This window comes from Mus caroli, unplaced genomic scaffold, assembly GCF_978045245.1.
Source record: "Mus caroli unplaced genomic scaffold, Mus_caroli_1 scaffold_5, whole genome shotgun sequence".
NCBI classification, from domain to species: Eukaryota; Metazoa; Chordata; class Mammalia; order Rodentia; family Muridae; genus Mus; species Mus caroli.
In genome coordinates, this window is record NW_028227260.1 from 57,266,419 (window position 1) to 57,293,091 (window position 26,673).

The 26,673-nt window shown below is 35.5% G+C and overlaps 1 protein-coding gene across 3 annotated transcripts in view; it reads left to right on the plus strand.

The window, feature by feature from the left end:
• Hdx (highly divergent homeobox) overlaps window positions 1-26,673 on the plus strand; it is a 122,163-nt gene that overhangs the window by 83,713 nt on the left and 11,777 nt on the right. For all 3 annotated transcript variants that reach the window (XM_029472957.2, XM_029472958.2, XM_085838048.1), the window contains 3 exons: window positions 10,939-11,146; window positions 18,930-19,009; window positions 22,060-22,143. In XM_029472957.2, coding sequence (XP_029328817.1) covers window positions 10,939-11,146; window positions 18,930-19,009; window positions 22,060-22,143 — 372 coding nt within the window. The remainder of the gene's footprint in view (window positions 1-10,938; window positions 11,147-18,929; window positions 19,010-22,059; window positions 22,144-26,673) is intronic.

Consider the following 26,673-nt stretch of genomic DNA (forward strand, 5'->3'; position numbering starts at 1 on the left):
TCCCTGCCCTTGAGATATCTTATTGGAGCCTGTCCTTCCTGTAATCCTGGTTGATTCAGGACTCTTCAGAATCCAGCTTTCTCTGTGATCCTGTGATTCAGGGATCCTGTGATCCTGAGATTCTGGGTGTGTCAGCGTTCTTGGCAGTTAAGCTTCCTCTAAGACCCGGAGATCCTGGTGTGACCAAGTTTCTAGGATCCTTGGCTCCTAAGACCCTGGGCATGTTAGAGCACCTGGCATTGGAGGCCATGGGACTGCCTGCTGAGTTTGAAACCAAGATAGACCAGCGCCAACTGGAAGGAAACCAAGCCACTGGTCGGGTGGGGTTCCTGTGTCCCTGCTCCTGCTGGCTCCAGGCACTCCTGGTGGTGTTGAAACAGATGTTGTGTTCCACTTACCTGTGATCCTAAAATACTGAGCATGCTAGGGCACCTGAGTAGTGGAGAGTCCTATGGGGACCTTGGAACTGTCCCCAGAGTTCGCACCCAAGGTCTTTCACGTTTGGTTTTTGAGACATGGTCTCCCTCTGTATCTCTAGCTCTCTGATGCTTATCATGTAGCTTAGGCTGGCTTTGAATTCGTGGAAACATCACCCTTCCAAGTGCTGGCACTATTAGTGTGTGCTATCACAGTATATTTCTTATGTTGTATTTCTGATATTTTCATATTTGCTTACCTAGTTTTCTAAGTACTTGATACTAGTTTCTTTGCATACTTACTCAATACATCCCCACACATTTGGCAGTAGAATAGTTTCATCATCTTGAAGATATATTTTCTGAATCTTATGACTCATTCACTGCAATCTGAATTGCTTACTTCCTTTACAGGGATACAACTGTCTCTTTGTAATTCTTATTTTTAACTTGTTTTTCTCTTTACTCTACCTTCAATAAGGTATCCTCAAATTTATCTTATAACTTTTCTGTAGAATATTTAAATATTTTTTCAAATGCTCTGTTTAACCTATCATTGATAGTAATAAGTACTTTGCGCTTCAGGGCCTTCCTGGGACCCCTTCCTTTGTACTTCAAAAGAAAATAGATAAGTACAGACTATTTTCAAAAATATACACTTCCCAAATGCAAGGTGATATAGCAGTAGTATTCATGGCTAGGATTCCCTCAGCGGGTTTAGGCATGTACTTAGTATGTTTTTAAACTAGTGCTATTAATATGAAGTCCCGCATCAGTTATGTGTATAATCTACTATACCTACAGAAACTCTCAATATGTAAGACAAAGATGAAGTGATATTTTATTTTTACTTAAAGTTAGTGAAAACTTTTTTATTAATTTTTATTTTTTAATCCTTTTTTACAGTCCAAGAGGATGTTCCCCACTCCTACCCAACTAGAGCTGCCCGCTCCCTAGGGCCTCAAGTCTCTGGAGGGTTAGATGCATCTTTTCTTACTGAGTCCAGACCAGGCAATCCTCTGCGGTATATGTGTCAGGGTCCTCAGACCAGCTAGTGTATGCTGCCTGGTTGGTGGCTCAGAGCAATTTACCAAATATTATAGAAAAAGTCCTTTTAAAACATATCCCCTGAAGAGAGGATGGGTTTTAAAAGGACTTTTTCTATAATATTTGATAAATTGCTCTGAGCAAGAGTTTTTACCATTAAAAAAACTCTCTTGAGAGTTCAGGAGAAATCTTGTTAAGTACAGAGGACGTTCATGTTGCTGATTACTAAAGTGAGCAGTGTGTCTAGATGGCTAGTCAACTATTACTTATGACAAAAATTTGACATTTTAGAGATTTTTTTCCTTGTTCTGTCCCATTAAGTTACAACCTTGATTCATGGAAGCATTCCAAGACCTCCAGTGTATTTCTGAAACTCAAACCCTTTGTATATTGATTTTGGTTTATGTATACATGTCTATGATAAAGTTTCGTTTCTACATTAATTTCAAGATATTAATGACAATGACCGATAGCAAACAAAAACAGTTATAATTCTATACTGTGATAAAAAGCCATGTGACTGTGGTCTCAGTGATGAAAGTCAAGACATGTGTTTCTATTCACAGACTACATTTGACTACTGGTCATTGAAACTACAAACACCAACAGCAAAGCTATGAGAGGATTACTATACTTGTAAGAAGCCTGGGAAGAAAACGTGGCACACCATTCATTTGATTTTAATTAAGTATCATAGTTACAATGCACATGCTTCTTTAACTTGAAATATTATATCTAGATTCCTGTCTATTGTTTATTAACTTATTCATTTAACAACTGTGCATGGTGAACCTACCATGTGCCAGAATTCTGTGCGATATAAAGATTGCAGCTTGCTTAAGGAACTTTCAGGAGCTTTACTATCTCTGAGCTTCAGTAAGTCGGAAGATATTTTTACAAAGCCTATAAAATTACATGGGAACAGTACTCAAAAACTAGTAACATACCCCCTATCTTGTGATAATTCTGTTATAATGCCTGCCTTTTCCATCTGGGTATTGTTTATGGTGGACAGGTCCAAATGTACTGATTTATGATCAAATGTTAGTGTGAGCAATACATGATGGAATGTTTAAAATTGATTTTGTGAAATTTAAATTAATTGCATAGAAAAATGCATGCACATTTTAAAATTTAAGACTACATTTAGTTTCAGAAGAGCATGGCTACATTTGAAATATCTTTATACAGACCACAATTTTTCAATTATATAGTAAATTCTCTGTTATCTTTTTTGTTTGGTTTTGTTTATTAAAGCAGAGATTCTATAGTCTAAGCTAAGTAGCTGAGGTTACTAGTCTTGAACTCAAAGCAACCCTCTTCCCTTTGCCTCCTAAGTGCTGGGATTATAGATAAAAGCTACCAAGCCTAGCTTCTATTATCTATCTTAGACATTAATTTAGCCAGCGAGCACTGAGGCAGAGCACTTACTTTCCCAGAAAAGTGCTAGCAAAGCCTGGCACTATGATTTGCAAAGCCTAGGAGTAAATCCTCACCAGGACAAGAAGAAGTCAAGTGATTCTTAATCAGTTTAGGGGAGGGCATATTTTAGTGTTAGGGTACCTGCCTAGTATGTAGAGCGCACTGGGTTCAAGCCTGGCACTCAAAAAATGTTAAAATAATAAATTTTACAGGCTAGTATTTGATTTACACCTTTAGACCTAAAACTCAGGAGGAGGATGCAGGATACCTATAATTTTTAGACCAGAATCCTTTACCTAATAAGTTCTAGGCTAGCCAGGGCTACATAGTGATAGACTGTCTCAATAAAGAATAGGAAGTACAGGAAATAAGCTGATAAGTACCCTGAGATTTAATTCAGTGCCCTGCTAAAACACAATGTTTTTCTTCCCTTTATAAAATTGAGAGACTGAGTTAAATATGGAAAAGTCTTCTCTATAGTACATTATGGTAGTTAAATAGTCTAGCTGGCTCTCACTAACATCTGGTCAAACTATTTAGTTGCATTTGTTTTTATATGTATCACCAGTATTATATTGTAAGTTCAAGTTCCCTCCATATATCATGCTTGTTATCTCTACTACTGTATATATGATTGCTGTCTAGTATTCAGTAATATTTGTGGTATGAACAAATATCTAACAGAAATGTATACTATATATATATATATATATTTATATATGTGTGTGTATCATATAGAAAATATGAACTATATTATAGCATAAATCTATATGAAAAGTTAAGAATATACTTTCACATTGCTTAATAGAAATACTATTAGAAATTTATGGTCTAAAAGTCTTCATTTTTAATGGCTATTATACTTCTGAAATTATTCTTAGGTGCTCTGGTTAAAAAGACATAAATCCTATTCTATCAATTGATGACCATCCTGGAAGGATACCTATTATCCTAAAAAGGAAAATATTTGGAAACCAGAAAACCTAATTTTGCACACAAGGAATCTGAGGCCAAGTAATAAAATAACTTGCCAAAAGATTATGTGAAACAGTTGAACAACAGCCAGACATGGTGACACACTCCTTTAACCCAAGCACTCATGATGCAGAGGCAGGGGGATTTCTGGAAATATGAAGCCAGTCACATCTACACAGTCAACCAGGCTAAATAGCGAGACACTGTCTCAAAAACTGTTGAAAAACTGGATAGTTCTAAACAAATCAAGTTTAATATGAAATAGATAAAATTTATCTTTACATATATTCAAAAGCTGGAATGCAGAAAGAACTTTGGGTTGAAGAAACTCTGAAGCAAAGAACTGAGTACAATACTTAGACACTGATCCACTGTCCTAGTTTGCTTTCTGTTGCTGTGATTTAATACTGACCAAAAGCAACTTGGGAGTGGAAAGTCTTATGTGGCTTACAGGTCCATCGTCCTTAGAAGCTGAGGTAAGAACTGATACAGAAACCCTGGAAGAACAGTGCTTACTGGCTTATTTCCCATGCTGCTCGCTTTGCTTTCTTAGACCATCTACTACCACCTGACCATGGCTGGTACTGCATACAGTAAGCTGGACTCTCCAACATGACAGCAGTCGTTAATCAAGAAAATGCTCCACACCTACAGGGTTGCAGACCTCTTTAGCTCCTTGGATACTTTCTCTAGCTCCTCCATTGGGGGCCCTATGATCCATCCAATAGCTGACTGTGAACATCCACTTCTGTGTTTGATAGGCCCTGGCCTAGCAGTACCCCGGAGCTCTTGACTCTAGCTGCATATGTATGGAAAGATGGCCTAGTCGGCCATCACTGGAAAGAGAGGCCCATTGGACATGCAACCTTTATATGCGCCAGTACAGGGGAATGCCAGGGCCAAAAAAATGGGAATGGGTGGGTAGGGAAGTGGGGGGGAGGGTATGGGGGACTTTTGGGATAGCATTGGAAATGTAATTGAGGAAAATACGTAATAAAAAAAATTTTTAAAAATAAAATAAAGTAAAATTGAAAAACTAAAAAAAAAAAAAAAAGAAAGAAAATGCTCCACAGATTTACCAACAGGCCAATCTGATGGAGGTGATTCTAGTTTGTGTCAGATTCACAAAATTAAGTAGCCCTTCCACTATTAGGAATAATACTGGGGAACAACAGCTAATTAATTAATCAATTAATTAAAGATCCCACATTCTTCCAAAACCCAGAATGGAGAAACTTAAAGAGTGGTAAATTTTATGTTTTTAAAATGTTCATGAAAAGACTAAATGGGAACTTAAAGTATTCAATGGGCTAGGTTTATCTTTTTCCTCAGTTGAGCTAATCTAATGCTATTGCCTTCCAGAGGGCCCTCTTAAACCGAAAAATCATGTTTATGGACTGTGTATCCCTTCACTCAGTCAAGTGGCCATCACAAGTTACTAGAGCAAAATAACATTAAATGGCTTGTTGTAAGCAAGTCAAAAAAACAAACCTCTCATAGTTTTGAGGACTACAAAATTCAAGACTAAGGTGCCAGCCAGCATATGTAATGTCTGGCTAGGGCCCATTCTAGACAGCTAACTATTTTTTTTCATGGTGGAAAATATGACATCCATTTGTTTTTCCTTTAAAACCAGCAGTAAATCTCTTCTTGAGATTCACCCTCATGACCTAGCTATCTCTCAAGGGCTCTGCCTCTTAATACTGTCACTTTACAGGTTAAAAGCTTATCATACTAATAGGGTTAGAGAACGTCGATATTCAAATCATAGCCACTTGTAAGATTACCGCATTTTTCTATTAGTCTATCCAATGAAATAACATTTTTACCATTGCATTTCTCTTTTGAATTGTTCCCCATTGCCATTCAGGGTACTCATATTGAAGGCAGTCTCTTTATATAATATGAGCTGCCTAGAAACTCATTGTAGGTGCATTTTGCCACTTTTGGGTTCTGCTGTTTAGTTTTGAGGAGCATCTAAAAATATTTTGAACCTTAGAATACAAAAAATAAAATCAAACCTCTCAAATAGTTGCCAATATTCACATCGCATTTTAACTTTGTCATAGCTGAGAGATTCCCCACCTCCAGGAAGAGAAGCAGAAACTTGGTTTCTCTTTTTCTTTCCTTTTTCTTCTTCTTCCTTCAGGTTTTATGATGTAAATAAGACAAGCATCCTAAAGAGAAGGTATCTTCCTCCTGTTGCCTATGCCTTCATTTGCACAAGATCTCTGGCTAGGATGATTGTACAAGAAAAGGGTGTGTATTACCTTTTCCTAAGCAGCAGTTCTCACAGATAGGAAATAGTGAAAGAACATAACAAATAAAATAAAAAGAGCTTTGGTGAGAAGGTCAAGTTCTTTAGATTTTCTGAAGTCTAGCAATTTATTTGTAATGAGGCAACATTAAAGGGAAATGGAAACTACTTTTTAAACTAGTGTTTTTCCTTAGTGGGAAAGCTAGCCAATTTAAGAAAATTATTACCCAACATCTATAAGAATTTTCTCTTGGATTACTTTTCATCTAAGACAATATGTTTCTTTTAGATTTCATGTTTAATATATACTGCTAAATATATGTAAAGTTCTATATTTCCTGAATTTGCTTCCCTACTCCCAAACCCAGCAAGTACAAATAATAGTTAGCCTTCTTAAACTAACTGAATAGTTCTTCTGTTTTGCCAGACATATTTTTTTCTGAAAAACCTAACCAAATATAAAACTAACCTTAATCACATTTTTATTTACATTGGAAAGTATCTATGATGGCTTTGTATTTATGTAGATTTTTTTGTATAGAGTAAATTCTAGTTAATATTTTTATAGAAAGGGCCTGGGAAGATAGTTCTATCAGTGTAAAATGCTAACTATATAAATATGAAAACCCATGTCCCATCTCCAGATAACACAAAACAAACAAACTAACACACAAACAAAAAGTAAGTGGGTATATGTCTAAGAGAGGTACAGTTGGCCAGCCAATATTCCAGCAGAGATGGGGGGGGGGGTGGCTCCAAGCTTCATCAGTTACTGAGAAGCTATTGGCAATTGAAAGCTACTGGGAGAAAAAGAATTATAATTACTGGGTATGGCCAATGGTAGGTTTCACATACTCCAGTGGATGGACCCACAACAATAACAAAGAAAACATGAAGTTGGGAGGACAGATGTATTAGGAGGGTTACAGGAAAATTGGAGGGGTAAGGAGGGGTTGAGAGGTACCTGTAATCATATTTCATTTATACCGGTATGAAATGATCAGAGAACAAAAATGTAATGAAAAGTACGGTTTTTAAAATCCAGACGGTGACACACACACACACACACACACACACACACACACACACATACACACACACACACACCTGGAATTCTAGAACCGTTAAAATGGATTCAGGCCAATCCCTAGGGCTATCAGTCCAGCCAGACAAGACTTGACTAGCCATTAAGCCCTAGGCTAATGAGCAACCCTGTCTAAACTGGCTGGATGTGGTGACATACACCTTTTTACTTGAGAGTTTGGAAGTCAGAAGCATTTGTTTTTCTGAGTATGAAGCCAGCCTGCTGTACATATTGAGGATACATAGTAAAACCCTTTCTCAAAATGACAAAAAGTCCAAGGATGCCTGAGGAACAACACCTGAAAATGATATTCAAACACACCTGAATGGGTGTACAGACATTAATTTACACCCTACAAAACTATAACTTAGAAAAATGGCTTGGGGGCTTAGTTCAATGAGTAAACATTTGCCTTGCAAATATAAGGACCTGACTTTGAATACCCAGAACTAGTGGAAAGGCTGTATGATAATACATGTCTATAATCACATTGTTTCAAGCAAGATGAAAGCCAGACTGACACCCAAAGTTGTTCTCTGACCTCCACAAGCACAGTGGGACATGTCTTGGTATTTAGATATACAAATACACACATACACACACAACACAGAGTAGTTTCTAGCATATGATTCCTACACATATTTTATTAAGTTTATGCATACATTTTTGAGGGATGTAATATAATCTAGTACTAGGGGTGTAGTCCAGTGGTAAAGAGCTTGCCTACTATGAATGCTGGATTTAATCCTCAACACCACAGAAAGAAGGTATGCAGAGAAAATAATATAATATTTTAAATTATAACTTTAATATGTTCACTTTTTGCTATAAGGTCTCACTTATGTAACCATGGCTGTCCTGGAACTCATAGGAACTCTTCCTGCCTCTGCTTCTAGAGTGCTGGGATTAAGGTATATGCCACCATACCCAGGTCAGTACATTTAGTTTTATAGTAGCACAGTTGGTTTCTTTGTGCTGATTAGTATTCGCAGTTATTGCTGAATTCACTTCTTATTTGTAGGAGTATTCCTTGGGATCTTCTTTATAAACTCTACCCTACAATCTGCAAATAGAACTTTAGTTCTTCCTCTCTGCTCTGTATACATTCCTATACTTTCCTTAATTGGTATGTAAGTTAAAATCACTTCCATGTTAAGTCCAAGTAGCCAGAATGGATATCTTGTTTACTCTCATTCTTAGAATATTTTACATTCTACTTTTTATAATTAAACATAACATTATCTACAGGCTTTGGGGTCCTGGAGATTTCTTTACAGGGTAGTTTTTAATGATGAAGTAAATTTTCTTAACAGTTAAGATTCTGTTCAAGTAATTTGTTTATACTACAGTAATTTGCAGTTTTGAAAGAATTGCCCCATTTTATCCAAGTCATCCAATTGTGTGTTCAGAGATGTTTATATGTCCTCATATTATCTATTTTGTGTCTACAAAGTCTACAGTGATGTACTCTGGTTTATTTCTGATATTAATAGTGGAGGCCATCTCTCTTTTGCTTTGCTCAGCAATAGGTCTTACAATCAAGTTCTGGTAGGCAACCAAGAGCAACGGCAATAGTTTGCAATTTTTGACATACCTCTCACCAGCAACTTGAGGGGAAGTGTTTTTAAAAATTTAAAGATGTTTTATATTTCTGCTGCAGAAAACCCAGAATAGAAATTCAGGTTATACACTGAGATGAAATATTTGTCAACCACATATGTGACCAAAAAGTTAATACACAGAGTATTTAAGGAACACTAAGAACACTATCTTGGGTATTCAGTTAAATATCTCAATTAGAAAAGAGACATTTCACTAAAGAGGCTATATAAGTAGCAAATAAATATGTGGAATAGTGTTTAAGATTCTTTTTGTTGTTGTTGTTGTTTTTCGAGACAGGGTTTCTCTGTATAGCCCTGGCTGTCCTGGAACTCACTTTGTAGACCAGCTGGCCTCAAATTCAGAAATCTGCCTGCCTCTGCCTCCTGAGTGCTGGGATTAAAGGCGTGCGCCACCACACCTGGCTCATTATATGATTCTTAATCATGTGATGAAAGGATGGACCATTTAGAGACTGCTGTATCCAGGGATCCGTCCCATAATCAGCTTCTAAACGCTGACACCATTGCATACACTAGCAAGATTTTGCTGAAAGGACCCAAATATAGCTGTCTCTTGTGAGACGATGCCGGGGCCTAGCAAACACAGGAGTGGATGTTCACAGTCAGCTATTGGATGTATCACAGGGCTCCCAATGGAGAAGCTAGAGAAAGTACCCAAGGAGCTAAAGGGATCTGCAACCCTATTGTTGGAACAACATGATGTACTAACCAGAACCCTGGAGCTCTTGTCTCTAGCTGCATATGTATCGAAAGATGGCCTAGTCGGCCATCAATGGAAAGAGAGGCCCATTGGACTTGCAAACTTTATATGCCCCAATATAGGGGAATGCCAGGGCCAAAAGAATGGGAATGGGTGGGTAGGGAAGTGGGGGGCGCTATGGGGGACTTTTGGGATAGTATTGGAAATGTAATTGAGGAAAATATGTAATAAAAATATTAAAAAAAAAAAGAAAATGAAAAAGAACTCCATGAATTTCACTGATGGAGTACTTGCTTAGCATGATGGTAACCGAAGTTTTATAGAAAAAATATATATAATCTCATATAGATTGTTAAGAATATAAAATAAAAACATACATTAACACAAAAAGATTGCATAGGGCTTTTTATAGAAACTTTATATGAAATAGCCAAAAGCTGGGCAAGGCATATACCCAATTTTTTCATATATATATATACACACATACATATATATCTTACTAATTAGCCCTAGCTGGCCTGTTAATGTATCCCAAGTTAGCATCAAATTCACAGCAATCTTTATACCTCAGCCTCCCAAGTGCCAGAATTATAGGCATGCACCACTATACCTAGTCTACTGTTTTGAATAGTGTATTCTAATTCTGTAAGACATAAGTCACAAGAAACAAAGTTAATAATAGATAAAACTTGTTCTGAATTTTGAATTTTTCTATGAATTTCCAGTTACTTTAAGATGAAAATTTTAAGAGTTAGTCATGGCTTCTCACACCTATAATCCTAGCAATACAAGGTCTAAGGCAGGAGGACTGGTTTTGTTTAAGGGGAGCACAGATTACATTGTGACTTCCTGGCCAGACTGGGTAACAAATTGAGACCCTGTTTCAGAAACAGCAAAAGTAACAAAAGTCAAGCCTAAGGATGTAGCTCAGTAGTAACATGTTTGGCTCTCTAGGTTTAATCCCAAATATTGACCAACAAAGCAAAACAAAGAAAAACAAACACAAAAACTTCAATTGGTTCTAAATGTAATAAAAACAAAAATTTAGACTATTAGAAACAAGTATTTTGAAGCCAGCCACACACAGAGTGGGCACAGTTTTAGCTATGAAGAACAAAATTTAAGCCTTATTTCATTGAAAAAAAAAAAAGACCAATCAATTTTCCTATTTAAAGATTTGGTGAATTGTTTTCCTTGGAAACAAACAAACAACAACAAAAACAGGAAGAAAATCAATCTTCAATAGCCTGCATATCATTTGAAAGTCTAAATATTTAAATAAAAAACCTCTTCTGCTAAAAAAAAATAATGAAATTTTTCTTGTTACATGTGTTTTCTAATCATATTTTATGCCTCATTTGTTTCTTATTCTGATGCCCAGATTTTCTAAAATTGCTTATATTTCTCTTACAAAGACTTGGATTGGGAATCGAAGAAGAAAATACCGTTTAATGGGAATTGAAGTTCCACCTCCAAGAGGAGGCCCTGCTGATTTCTCTGAGCAGCCTGAGCCTGGTTCTTTGTCTGCACTCACACCAGGAGAGGAAGCTGGGCCTGAAGTAGGAGAGGATAATGACAGAAATGATGAAGTGTCCATCTGTTTGTCCGAAGCAAGCTCTCAAGGTACTTTAGTGCACCTCCTAATAACAACAGCCCTTGGAAATGTGATGTATTTTTACTTGCTTTTCAGTGGACTGCACTTTAAGTCTAGAGTGTTCAAAACATATGACCAAGCATTTGAAAAGAAACAGATTTATTTTTTAATGCTTCTATGTAAAAAGTCTTCTATATCAAGTCATCACAAAGAACATTCATCTATCACAATAGTGATGGCCTACTTTAAAAACGTCAGTTATTACAATAGTCCTTATACAAGAAGCAGGTAAATTATTATATTTGGCATGCTTAGTCAGGTGTGAGCTTACAAATACTTGAACAAAAGAGAATATGGCACACTATAATAAAAATAGACTTGTGATCTGAAATACTAGGTGCCACTCAAAGCTTTACTACTAGCAAATTGTACAGTTTCGGGCAAAGCATTTAACTCTGCTCATTAGACTCTTTTCTTCACCTGTTAAATGAAGTTAAACTGGCTCGTCTTTACAATACCTCTCAATACATCCCTGCGTGAAACTGTACCCCATAGCATAGATTAATACCATTTACCCAAGAAGAATATTTTATTTGACTTCAAGCATAGAAATAAATACTCCTAATGTCATTTTATTAAAATGTTTATTAATATTTACTTTACATATAATAAAATACTCTCTGTAAATACACAATCCAGTTATATTTAGTAAAGCTTCTGGATTTGTACCACTAAAGTTTAATTTTAGATATTTTTTGCCACCCCAGGAAACTTCTCATGTTTAGTCAGTGTCTCTTGTGTCCTCAGCTTCAGGCACACTAATCTGCCTTCTGACTATGTAAGTGTTTTTCTATGTACTTTCTCTGAATCTGATAATAAAATCTATAGTCCTTTTGGATCTGTGCATGAGGAATTTCAAACCACTCATTTGCACACTTGTCTCTTGCTATTTTTTCACTGCTATCAGTTCAGAATACTGGCAATTAGTTTCTGGTTTATTTATCTATTTCACATATGTATATGTGTATGATATGCACGTGGTGTTTGAGTGTGTGTAGGCATCCAAGAACCCAAAGGTCTCTTTTCCAGTACAAGCCAACCTGTTCTGGGAATTCTGTCTCCATCTCATACACTGAGCTGGAATTGCTGGTGGATGACCATACTTTGGTCTTTATGCTTGCTTATGTGGCAAGTGCTTTACTCACTGAGCTAGCTCTCCAACCCCTTGTTTAATTTATACCTCTTAACTTTTTTTTTTGATTTTTAATATTTTTATTACATATTTTCCTCAATTACATTTCCAATGCTATCCCAAAAGTCCCCCATAGCGCCCCCCACTTCCCTACCCACCCATTCCCATTCTTTTGGCCCTGGCATTCCCCTATATTGGGGCATATAAAGTTTGCAAGTCCAATGGGCCTCTCTTTCCATTGATGGCCGACTAGGCCATCTTTCGATACATATGCAGCTAGAGACAAGAGCTCCGGGGTTCTGGTTAGTACATCATGTTGTTCCAACAATAGGGTTGCAGATCCCTTTAGCTCCTTGGGTACTTTCTCTAGCTTCTCCATTGGGAGCCCTGTGATACATCCAATAGCTGACTGTGAACATCCACTCCTGTGTTTGCTAGGCCCCGGCATCGTCTCACAAGAGACAGCTATATTTGGGTCCTTTCAGCAAAATCTTGCTAGTGTATGCAATGGTGTCAGCGTTTAGAAGCTGATTATGGGACGGATCCCTGGATAACTTTTGATACACACACACACACACACACACACACACACACACACACATACATTTTGAGACAACTGGCCTTGAACTCACTGTACTTCAAAGATTGGTCTTAAATGCCTGATCCCTCAATATCCCCCAGTACCTGGGATTGGTGCATTGTTATACTAGTCATCTTCAAAGATGGCATTATTTGTGTGATAAAAAATGTTATGTTAGGATAACTACTGGTTATACAAAATCATTTTTAGTAATTAGGGCAATAATCAATTTGGCAGTAGCTCTAACTTTTGTGTTATTAATGAGTCTTTCATTGAGCTCTAGAATGTTAGCCAATTACTTAGGATACCTCAGAAGCTCCATTGTAGAGAGGATTCTGGATCAAGTAAGAAACACTATCTCCTTAGGTTGAAAAGTGGGCTGAATAACTCCCCTTTTTTGATTAGGGAAATAAACAATATATTGATAGAATAGGTTTATCAAAGTGACATTATATAGGGACACAGATGTATTTGAAGTGATGACAATTGAATTTGATTATTTTGAATTAGAAGTTCTCATTACTCCTAGTCCTCCTGTCACCACTTCCTTTTTAGGTAGATTTTTTTGCATATAATTTTTACATTGTCATACATAGCAGTATTTTCCTTTGTGGCTTTTGACTTTGTAGTCCTATTTATAGCCTCTTCTTGCCCTATGGATGTGGAAGCTCATATATTTTATATCCTTATGGTAATAGTTTGGCAATTGTATAATAATTTCACCGGGAATTTACTTTGCCTTAATATGTATGAGGAGAATACCTAATCTTACTTTTCCAAATAGTTAAGCAATTGGCACACACTTATTTATTACATAATTCATTCTTTAGTTAGTTGCAGTGTAGCTTTTAAAAATAAAAGATGTATTTGCGTGCATATGTATATGCAGGCATATATACATATATATACATGTTGTATTACATTAATTTCTTTTTAACTGTGACTTTATAAAATCCCTTAATATCTGGTAAAGTTTTACTTTTTAGCTCTAGACAAACTGTAACATTTAGCTCTATATCTTTTCACAATTTCCCCCTTATATTTTTTCAAAATTTTTATTGCCGGCACATTAAATAGATAGACTATCATTAGGAAGATTAATTCCCTTTGCAGTTCTGAATTTTAGATAATAGCAGGACATAGAGAACTGTTGAGTAATATTGGTCTGGAGCTCAAAAAGAGATCTTAAATCAGAAGAAGAAACATGATAATCTGCCAAACTGAGGCCAACTAGCACCTACCCACAAAAAGAGAGTTTTAATTGAGAAAATTAAAATAAAAAAAAAAACAAGACAAGACAATGGAGGAGGGCTGTATGTTGAGAAATATTTACATTCTGGGGCCCCAGGAAAAAAATTAGCTACTGAAAGTACATTCATGAACAACAGAACTGGATAGTGTGCCATTACTAAATCCAAGGAAAGAAAAAGATTTCAGAAATAAGAGGGGTCATTATCTCAATGATCTCATAGAAATTGAGTAGAAAGGAGAGGCCATTGAATCAGTCTTTAAGAGGTTCTTTGCAAAAGCAATTAATTGCATGCCCAGGGGGCAGGCAGGCAAATTGTAATGGGTGGAATAATGACAGGGATAGAAAAGCTGTCACTGTGAGAGGGCAATGAATTTTAAATCCAGGTGTTTGAAAGATTATCAAGTGTGAATATTCTCTCTCTCCCTCTTTCTCTCTTTCTTCTCCTTTCTCCCTCCTCCTGCCTCTCTTCCTCCTCCCTCTCTCTCACCTATGGTTGAAAATGATAAAGGGAGCTTAAGGTGTAGGAAAACTGTTGCAGGCTTAAAAATCATCAAGAAAAAAGGTGTTTCATGATTTCTAAGGTCATTTTTTTTCTTATATAATTGATCCAGTAACTATATGTTTATCTTCTGTTAGTCTTTCCAAAATAATAGTGCTGGAGATCCTTGGGTTATTCCCAATAATTATATGATGAGGTCTTTAGAGCCTAATGCCCTACAGCTATTTGAAGTGGGTAGGGAAGAAGGGTCTGTATGTTTCTCTGAAAGGGTAGGACTGCTGTGATGAACTATTCTGATGAAGCAAAATACATAGGCCGCTGAGTGCAGAGTTCCATTCCCAACTGCCGTTTCCTCTCCTGAAACAGAATTTTAGAAAATAAGCACTTAATGGGGAAACAGCGAATGTTAATTTTAAAGTCTGCATTAATGGTCCCTATTTAATAAACTGCTGCTCCTGTACTAGGGTCCTTTGTCATATAATAGTGTGTTGTCTAGATAGCTGGCAGAGTAATCAAGACCTAATGAGAAAAAGGAGAGAGAGAATTTAATGTATGAATCAGAAAACACATGATGAGAAGTAAGCAGTTGCCTCTCCCGGTAGCTAGTTTTTTTTTTTTTTTTTTTCACAAGCACACAGTAACCTTTTCATTCTCCCCAGAAATTGCTGCAGAAAAGCATTTTCAAGGACTGGAAGGAGCCTTTTGGTACTTTTTCCTACTAGGTCTGTACAGTTTCTTCATTTCACCGATGGACAATACTAATCTGACTGTGTTGTCTATGTGACCCGTTTGTAAGAAGTAATTGTATCATCTGGCAGAGAATAAAACCTACCTCATAAATACACTGACCTATTCTCTTCCAGATCAGAAAAAAAAAATTGCTTAATTATGTTTACATTGAGATTTCCGTCAATTCCCCCTAAGAGATGTAGAGATAGTTTCAACCTCAGGACTACAATTCAGAGTCCTTAAACACAATTGTTCATTTAAAAAGATTGGAGTGTTTTAACTATCTCAAAGAGGAAATATCTTTAAATTAGTGCGTCCATATTACAATACATGTTAAAGCACACACATGAAAACAACATACAGTTTTCTTTCCGTGCCTTTGCAAGGAAAAATATTATCCTTCAAATTGCAAAAGAACACGGGTTTGCTTTGCCAGCTAACAAAAGCAAGCATGATTCTTTAACAGTTTCCTATGTACTCTTTCGTGTCTGAACAAGCATGGAGGTCCCTGACATAGACCTTCTGATTCACCTCCGTTCTGCCTTGCACTTGACCATCCTGTCTCCCCATCTTTTCTGTTTTCCTGGGAGGGAGTGAAAATAGGCATGGTGGAATTGATTCTTACAATTTGGAGACCTTAGCAAAAATAATACTTGGGTAACTTGAGACAATTTAAAGGTTTTCACTATCCTGAGAATCAAATTGTTTAAAGTAAATAATATTTACAACTTTATATTTCTAACAGTGCATCTTTTACAGCTGTATCTTAATATATGGGGTATATGTAGTGTGTGCATCAAAAGATAACTTCTCTGTGGCTTAGTGTGAGCTTAAGCTACCACATAGAGTGCCCTCTGGAGTTCTCACTGATTAATTCTATGTTTTATTTTCAATTAGCAAAGCTGCCCTTTGTGTGTGTGTGAGAGAGAGAGAGGAATTACCAAGACACACTGGCAGTTTTTACATCTCAAACTTTTCCTAATGTTGAAAGTATCTATATGCAGAAGAAAACATTGCTTATTTAGTGTATCATGTTACACCTTTTTTGATTTCAAAAGCCTCAAAATAGCTTTTATATAAATTTTCCAAAATAATCAAAGCATACATATGCTGTCAGTGATCTGGAGCTGTGTATAAACTTACGAGTAAATCTGAAGAATATACAGCAATCCTATAAGGAATAGTACCAGTAATGATCTTGTTGATGAGTAATATAACCCCTCTTCTGAGACCACTATTCCTAATATCAGAACTGCAGCTAAGTCTAATGACAATTTTCCCTCTTTCCATTTCATTTCATCACTAATAATGTAGGACTTGAAATGTCTGCGACTTGAAATGTCTAACTAATGAATAGGTAAACTTTCCTTTGTCTAGGAATCATTGTTTTTATAAAATTTTAAATTGACTTTTCTTACATTTCACAAATAAATGAGATCATGCAATTTATTTTCTTTCTTTCTTTCTGCCTGTCTTATTTCACTTAGATAACATCCCCTGGGTTCATCCATGTTGCAGCAAATAGCAGGGCAAGGAAGGTCAAATATATCAAATGTAATAAAAGAGTGGATTTTTGAATGGGGTAGGAGAATGGGGAGATGGAACTCAGAGGGTACAAAGTTACAATGTGTGTGATGAATAAGGGGAAAGATCTAATAAAAAGCATGAAGACCATAGTTAATGATAGTGTATTGTGTATTCAGGATTTTCAATAAGTGATGATAGCAGCTGTCGCCTGGGGGATGGGAAACTGTGAGATGATAAATATGTTAATTTGTTGCATTGTAGCAATCTTTTTGCTATATACATGTATATTGTATTATATACCACAAGTACATACAATAAAATTTAATTTAAAATATATGGTAGAGATAAGAAAGTTAAATTGAATTTATACAGAACATTGTATTAAAATTCTGCTGAAGTTTTCTTGGATATCATACACTTGAATTCTCATAAACAATCCTTAAAAGTGAATTTCTCCTAATCCTTTTTCATGCTTATACATGGAAATGAATGGACTAGGAAAATCTTAGGAGGGATGATATATATTTTTGTTCTGCTTTCTAAGTTGAATGAAATGTTATTTGCCGAGGATCTGAGAAATTTTGCTAGTATTTATCCAAATTATCTCCATGAAATTGCTGTGTAGAAAAGAGAGACACAGAGATAAATATTCCTACTCTATTTGTAAGGCATCTGGGTGAGGATATTTCAAACTAAAGGGCCAAAAGGGTAATGTATGTAGACACACCCAGTGCCTTGAAGCAGACACTCATCACAGACAGCTTTTATTAGACTAGTTTCTCTGAATTAATGTCTCTTGCTGTTTTATTATTTTTATTTTAAAATAATGAATTTGATCAGAAAAAAATACAAATCCATTGCTGAAAATATTTGGAAATACTATTGGAACAGAAATAATCTTACACCTTAGAGAACAACCTTCTTCTTCTTCTTCTTCTTCTTCTTCTTCTTCTTCTTCTTCTTCTTCTTCTTCTTCTTCTTCTTCTTCTTCTTCTTCTTCTTTCTGTTTTTGGTTTTTCAAGACAGGGTTTCTCTGTATAGCCCCGGCTGTCCTGGAACTCACTTTGTAGACCAGGCTGGCCTCGAACTCGGAAATCCACCTGCCTCTGCCTCCCGAGTGCTGGGATTAAAGGCGTGCGCCACCACCGCCCAGCAAGAACAACCTTCTATAAACAAGAGCAAAGGGATATTTTCATGAAGAGTATCTCTTTGCATATGTATAAGATATATAAAGGTGAATATGTATATACAAGTGTTGAAGTGATCCTGCCTTTTAATACCATTGGAAATCTGCATTTAAAATTTTATACCATTTATTGAGAAATTAATTTGCTGTATTTATCTTATAATGATCAAAGCCAGGTGTGGTGGCAGAGGTCTGAAAATCCACCAGCTAGGATGTAGAGACAGAAAAATTATTGAAACTTTAAGGTTAATCTCATCTGCACGATGAGTTCTTTGCCAGTCAAGGCTATGTAGCAAGACCTTATCCACCAAAAAAAAAAAAGAAAGAAAAAGAAAAGAAAAATGAGTAATATTATAGAAGAAGCTTCACCGAACAAAATTTAAAAACTTAAAAATAAAAGTAAAAATCATTTATAATTATATATAATTCTATCCAGAGATAATAATGGAAACAATATTTGAAAAAAAAGTGTCATCTCTTGGTTTTATTTATTAAACACACACATTTGTATATGTACATATATATGCATGTGTGTATATTTTACAAATGTAAGATTGTGTGTACCTACATCATAAGTGACTTGTGTATTTATTCATTGCTGAAGATAAAAGTTTCTTGCATCTTTTCTATCATAAATAGCAGAGTGATGATCATTTGTATATTTCTACCCATCCACATAACTAATGAAAATATATATGACTAAATAAGATATGAATAAAGTTAAAAACAATGCATATTTGTGATTTGCCATGTGTATGTTTTTAGCAAAACAGATGAATTATTCTTTAAAGAAATATACTAAGGTTTTGAGATACAAGATTTGGACTCTACTTTTTTTTTCCTATAGAGGAGTCCAACGAACTTATCCCAAATGAGACCAGGGCACATAAGGATGAAGAGCATCAGGCAGTATCCGCAGATAATGTGGTATGTACAGCTTGAAATTCTTTCCTCATTACAGGATGGATTTCAAGAACACCATGCCAGTTGATGACAACATCTGTATTGTCAGTATAAAGTCTTGCTTTACTCTGTAAACCAAAACAGAACTTTTTTGTATAAATTTAATCTCTTTTACTACTCAATAAGTAATGTTAAATACTTATTTTTAACTTTTGGAGATTTCCAAGTATGAAAACCTAATAGTTCAAATACAACATATTTTATATATAGCAAGTTAACTTTCTTCAACACACTGAGCACGAAGCAGATTGATTCCATTGGACAGATGGCAGAACTGACATGGAGTTTAGCTGGAGATCATGAAGAAAGCCTTAGTGCTGGTGCTTGTATCCAAGGATTTCTCTCTTCAGGCCATACCTGTCTGTCTTAGTTAGGGTTTTACTGTTGTGAACAGACACCATGACCAAGGCAGCTCTTATAAATTGACAACATTTAATTGGGGCTGGCTTACAGATTCAGAGGTTCTGTCCATTATCATCATGGTGGGAAGCATGACAGTATGCAGACAGGCATAGTGCAGGAGGAACTGAGAGTTCAACATCTTCATCTGAAGGCTGCTAGCAGAATCCTGGCTTCCAGGCAGCTTAAGGGTCTTAAGCCCACACCCACAGTGACACAGCTACTTGAACAAGGCCATACTTCCTAATAGTGCCACTCCCAGGGCCAAGCATATACAACCCATCACACTATATTATATTTGGAAACTTCTTTTTGGTTAACTTGGACTCTGTTAATTGCTTTCAACATCACAGCAAAGATGGAAAGGCAGCATTTTAAGAATTTGAATAGCAGCAGGCTGTGTGTGGATTAAATTGGGTTTTGTAAAAATATAAACATGTAATGATGTTCCCTTAGCAGCTGTTTCAGCAGAATTTGTTTATATGTTGGCCATGTAAAGTTATATAGGAATCAAGATAGTATTAAACCAAGTCAGACACAAATAGAAATGCAATCATGTTTTCCTTTTGGCTTTTGAGTCATTGCTGTATGCATGATTTTCATTAAAAGAAACCTTATAATGGATTTTTTTTCCTCTAGCTTCTATCTCAAACATAATTTCTTTGACAGTATAATCCTGAGCATCTCTTCAATAAAAACAGAGCACATAAAATATACATCTGGGCTCATATTTGCTAAATACCAATAATATCTAATGTTCTCTACATTTAAAATAGACTTCAGGATTACATTCCATTGTATTTTGTTTTTGTTTTTAAGTCCCAGTTTAAGTCCATGTTTGATTCTTCTAAACACTAAGTTCAACAGGCATATTGAAAAGTTAGGTTTGGTTTTGAGGCAGTCATTTTTTAAAATCAAGTATCTGATAATCACTGTTTTCTAAAAGGAACTGTCCTAATATTTTAAATCTTAGCAAATATCTCCTTCTGCTCTAGATGTGAATTATAGTGTATAAAACATAAACACTTATTTACATTTTAAATATCTTTCCCCTAAAGATGTGTTCATTTTTAGCCTGAATATCTCTGCATTGCATCTCATCAGCAGCAGACAGCTGAAAATAACAAATGAAGCCGTGAGTTATGACTCAGAGTCACTTAGGCACCTAATTTTTCAAGAACAATTGATTTTCAGAGACAAAACTTCAAACTTTCAAAGGTTGATGTCCTCTGCCTGTAAGTTTTGAGTGCCCCCAATTATTAGTCATAGATGACAAATCTGTGACATATAAGATCATTTATATGCACAATCTATACAGTGGCTGCTGGGGTCTTCTTCTCTTAAATGCCTGGCTCCATTTTCCAAAAAACAGTCCAAATAGGTAGAAAATCTAAAGACCTTAGAACAAGAAGTGTGATGTGATTAAGACTTCAGTTTATAGTGGTTAAACAAAACATTAGGCTACTGTCCATGCAGTGGTAGAAGACTTTCACTGCAGCTGTCCTGATGATTCATAGACTGCAGGTCAGAAACACTGTGATGGAGTCATATCCTCAGTGGTAATATAAGTATATTCATGTATGTGTGTGTGTATGTGTGTGTGTGTATCTAGATAGATAGATAGATAGATAGATAGATAGATAGATAGATAGATAGATAGATAGATACACACACACATATATATATTGATATGAAATCTGATTTCATATTCTGCCTATGACATGGTCCTATTAATATGTTTGTTCTTAAAACACTGTCTAGTGACTAAATAAGGTTTAGTTTCCTCCTTTTTGAAACTTTCTTTTGACTTGGTAGTGTTTAAATGTTTTAATATACAGTTTATTTTACCTCAACTACATTTTTAATATGCAAAGGAAAATATTTTAATTGATCTCTTTGGTTTTTTCCCCTTTCTTTTTGAAAACAGAAAGGCTTTCTAATTAAAGAATTTGTTTTGCCCTCCTGATTGGAGCTTATTGTATTCTTTTCATCAACACTGTGCTACACTGTTTATTTTGACAGATATTATTTAAGTATGTACTGTGCTCAAGATACTGCACATGCTTTGCTGTGTGCTAATTCTGAAGCTGAGGGGGCCTCCCCTCTCTGCCTCTGTCCTCTCTTTACTGTCTTTGTTACTGTCCAATGAAGAGAACAAATCACCATGCGATTTTCATCATCATATCATAGATGTCTGCTTTCAGTTGTATAGCTAATAGAGTGCAATAAACATGTGAATTTTTAGACACTGTATTTTCCTTTGGGATGCATGCCATATGTTGACATTTTTCATTAGAAGAAAGAGTCTTATTGGAACAGAAAGAAAACTCCTTTCTAGTGTGCGGGCAGGTGGGCAAGCGTGTCAAGTGCACGTGCATGTGTGTGTGTGTATGTGTGTGTGATTAAAATAGATTACCCTTATCACCGGACGGAACTATCAATCACCAATTAAAGATATAAGGGTTGATATACATGCTGTATAATTATCAAAATTTAATCAATCCAGATATCCTAGATCACTCTGTTACCAAACTAAATTTTGAAGAGGTATGTTGTATACTTTGTATGTATTGATCTGATATGTATTTGTCAAAGTTTCTCTGCTTGTGTTACAGAAAATAGAAATTATCGATGATGAAGAAAGTGACATGATAAGCAATTCTGAGGTAGAACAAGAAAATTCTCTCCTGGATTACAAGGTAAAAAGAACTTCCAATTCTGAATTTATTAAGGGAAGTTAGTGAGTAGAAAACATGTAGAGTTCCTTTCATTTTTTTGTCTGATAGGTCCTCAGTGCTGATTTTTCTCAGGCATCTTGAAAGTTAATCAAAATGTTGGACACGTTCATAATTGTGGCTTATTTAGTTGTTATGGTTTTAAGCCAACTGTTTACTGGCTCAAAATTTAGCATGGGAGAACAACACATAGTGACAATTAATGTGAAGTTTATAGTAAAGACTGTTTTCTTTTAAATCGTAGTAAAGCTGCTAGAGGTATATATGTGAAGCCCCAGCTATGTGTGGGAATAAGGCAGAAACATCAGTTTAGCCCAGAAATTTGAAATCAGGTTGGGAAACATTAAATCTTCCTCAAACAAAATAAACACAACAGTAACATGAGAGGGTTAAGTAGTTAAAGAGAGAATTTATTTTTCAGTGTCCATTGCTAATTTTCTATAGGATTGCAGTTTCTTGAAAAACTGTACCTGGTACCCATTTTTTTGAGAATTTAAAAAACAATTCCCAATGAAAATACGGGATGAATATGAAAAAAAAATGACCTTTTCTTAATGTCACTTGTTACTAAATTGGACGGCATCCTTTGATAGTGTGTCATGCATAATTTTTGTTTTTACTCAATTTTGACATAAGCTATCAGTCTGTTTATCAATATTTTTTGCATAAATGTACAGTGCTCTCCCAGTGATATTCAGCAGCCTATCTTGCTGGGAAACTTTGCTCTTTCTGAAATTTTGGTACACTGTGCTTCTTTCTAAATACAAAATTTCTTTTTGTGGAGCATAATCAGCACTTACACAGCTTATGATAGTAACAAAGACCACCATTTAATTAGAAAACAGCTGTCACTTTTCTCAAAAAAAAAAAAATCCTTTCAGTTTTAGTATAGTATAACTGAAATTAATGCCATTGTGAAAATTGTTTTTCTAATGTTCATAACATGGCAAGCTTTAAAATACTGAGTGTTATAAACACAGAGGGAAGTTGTTTTTTTAATTTCATTTGCTAAGCGGTCAAAAAGGCACAATAAAATTCTGTATTTAAGCTACATTTATGGCTATGGCTAGATATGATTGGTCACACCTAAAATCCCAGCAGTCATCAGGCTGAGGCAGGAGGAGTTCCATGAATTCAAGACTAGCGTGGTTTATATAAAGTGATCTTTTCTTAAAAATGAATAAATATATTTTCAATAAGAAATAAACTTGTATTTTAACTAGCTAAATTATAAAATTGCTGGTTCTGAATTAGAAGAGATCATATTATTGACTCCTCCATGGTCATATAATACTTTTAAATACTGGGTTCAGGATTAAAATGACTCTGCAGGCCAGGTCACTACTTGGCACAGGCCGTGGAAAGTCCAGGCGAGAGGACTGGATTGCACAGCTGTTAAGTGTGTCCCACTTAGCACTCTTGAACAGTTCAAATAGGGTTGGGCTCAAGACTTAGAGGATTCTTTCCAAGACCTCTCCCCTTTTCAGTGCCAATCTACTTGAGAAGGTTTGCAGCTACAGACTAAGGAAGGCAGCGTAAATTAGCCAGCCCGGAAATGTCAGTGAATGTTTGCACTGCATTCTAAAAGACAGTTTAGTGACCTAGTATTTTCAGTTGTGGGAACTATTGTGAGAACAAGGGATCCTATAATATGTCATTAGGAACATTCATCTCTATCATCTCTATCATATTTAAACTTTTTTCCTTGAATTCTATTTGTTCATATAGAGAGAATATATATTTTTATACACATTATTTTAAAATGCTTCCATTTACCATCTGTGAACTTTGTGCCTGGAGTTGCCATTGCATATTGTGGTGTAGAACATGCCAGTTTAGAAATCTTGAAGAAAATTGCTTTACTCTATTTAAATATACACACCATTGTTAGGGGTGAAAGTTTTTTTTTTTTAATTTCTTAAGCATATTCAACATAAGTTTCTTGAAGGCAGAAACATATTTTAATTACCTCTGTATTACTTGGTTGGGAGACCCTTGCACCTGGATGTTTAGCAAGCAGTTGATGAGAAAGTAATTGAATAAATTATTTTGTCTCTGGAAATAATTTTAATACCATTTCTCAAGGGTTTGTTTATATAAATTCATTAGGGGGAGGCTACAGCATTTTTAAACTTTTCTACATTGAATTAACCTTCTATGCTTGAGATTTATTATAGCAATTTAAAAGAATATATCTATAGTGCCTTTTATTAACAGACAGTTTAGATGTGGTAGCATTCCTGATTGATATACATCATTAGAAACCCATATTTCTGGGAGTTGTAACTAATTCCAAATCCTTAGGAGGCATGTTGATGGACAATACCTGTGGCATGAGTAACTATATCATAAAATAGGACATCAGACTTGGTAGCCATTATTAGCCTTCCCAGAGATCAAAACTCTGGCACATTTGCAGCCTTGTGTCTCACAACAATCATCTTGCAAAATATAAACAGTTTACTGGGAATGTAGGGAAGATTTTTAACAAAATTAGGTGGGCATTATTTTGTAAAACTTGGTGACTGTTATTGTCTTACTCGATGCTTTCACAAGTACTCCATTTACTAAGGAAAATATCTAAAGTACACATAAATTACTGCCTGTAATCTAAGAAGCATTTAATAGGCTTGCAAAAAGCATTTCTGAGAAGAAAATGTCTGCAATATTAAATTATCTTAAAGCTGTTTATGTTTTTCAAACATTTCATAAATACCAAAGAAGGGAAATATTTGCATGGAAAATTAAGATCTGCATATGAAAAGATGCTTTCATGACTTCTACAAATATGAACTAATATTTTTAAAATGTTTTCTGATGGGCTGTAAGTATAACTCAGGAGGACTGTGTATGCAAATAAGCCACCATTAAATGATGATGGATACTGCCTGTATTCAAATGACTTTCTGCCTAGTGTGCTTGATATATATAATTTAGGAAGTAGAGGCAGAAGGATCAGAAGTTTAAGGGTACTTTCAACCACACGGCAAGTTCAAGGCTAGCCTAGTTATGTGAGACTCAACTGAAAAATAAAAAAAATAACAATTTGAAAACCTCAACAGCAAAACAGGGCTCAAGAAGATAGCTCAATCTGTAAATTGCTTGCTTTGAAATCACGAGGGCCTGAGTTTGGATTCCCAGCACCCATGTGAAAAGCCTAGCCTAGTGACACATACTTGGAAACCCAGTGCTGGTGAGACAGAGACAAAAGGCTAACTGAGCATAGCTGAAACAGTGGGTTTCAGGCTCAGTGAGAGACCCTGTTTCAAAAAATAAGGTGGCGAGCAACTGAACATATGCTTGCATGCAAGCACACACACAAACACGCACTCATGCAGGTGCACACACATGCACACATACAAAGACACTCACATACACATATGTGCACATACATGCCACACGTACCATCCATATATCACATGCATGTGCATCAAATGTGAAACAAACAAAAACAAACCTAGAAAACCATTTTTTGGTCAGCATTTTACTAACACTCTGACAATGACAATGACTTCTTTTTTTTTTACATTTGTCTCACCTTTTTTAAAATTTGATATTTTCTTCATTTACATTTCAAATATTATCCTGAAAGTCCCTTATACCCTCCCCCCTCCCCCGCTCTCCTACTCACCCACTCCCATTGATGGCCGACTAGGCCATCCTCTGCTACATATGTAACTAGAGACATAGTTCTGGTGGGTACTGGTTAGTTCATAATGACTTCTAATAAAAGCAAAGGTTTAGAATTAGCAAAACATTTCATGGCAGAAGCATGTTGAATTTCTTTAGAGTGCTTACTTTTAACTTAGTTGTTTGGTGACTGAACAGAAATTTAGCTTGGACAGATGTTTCACTTATTAAGTGGCCTAGAAGGAAGCAGTCTCATCATATAAATTAAGATTTAAACTGAACTAATAAGTAGCATTGGAAACATGTTCACAGATTGGATGTGATTAATGCCACAACATCCACTTGACTGGAATACCAAAATAGCCATACAATCACTAATTTTAATATGTTTTTAGGAAGCATTTTGAACAAATCCTGTTTAAAGTCCTTCCTGCTGTCCTACCAGATCCGGTCTCCAGCTAGAAAGAATATTCCATCTACTTCTTCAGTTTTTGTCAAGGAAGATGATTGATAATTTATTCTTTTCTATTAATTTTTTATTAATAATTTATATTTTAATTGTAAATTGACAAACTATACCTTTATATCTTCATAAGCTACAAGGTTATAGCATGATTTATGAATATAATGTAAAATGATTAAATTAAATGAATTAACATATCCATCACTTTGAGTAATTATTTTCTATGGTAAGAATTTTAAATTTTGCCTTTTCAATAATTATGGAATGCATATTATTTATAATATTCTCTACATGGACTTTTCAACAAAAATAATATTTACCATTTGTGAAAGCATGAATAAAATTTAAGAACATAAATTATGCTAAGTAGAATAAGCCAGGTACAGAAAGATAAATATGGC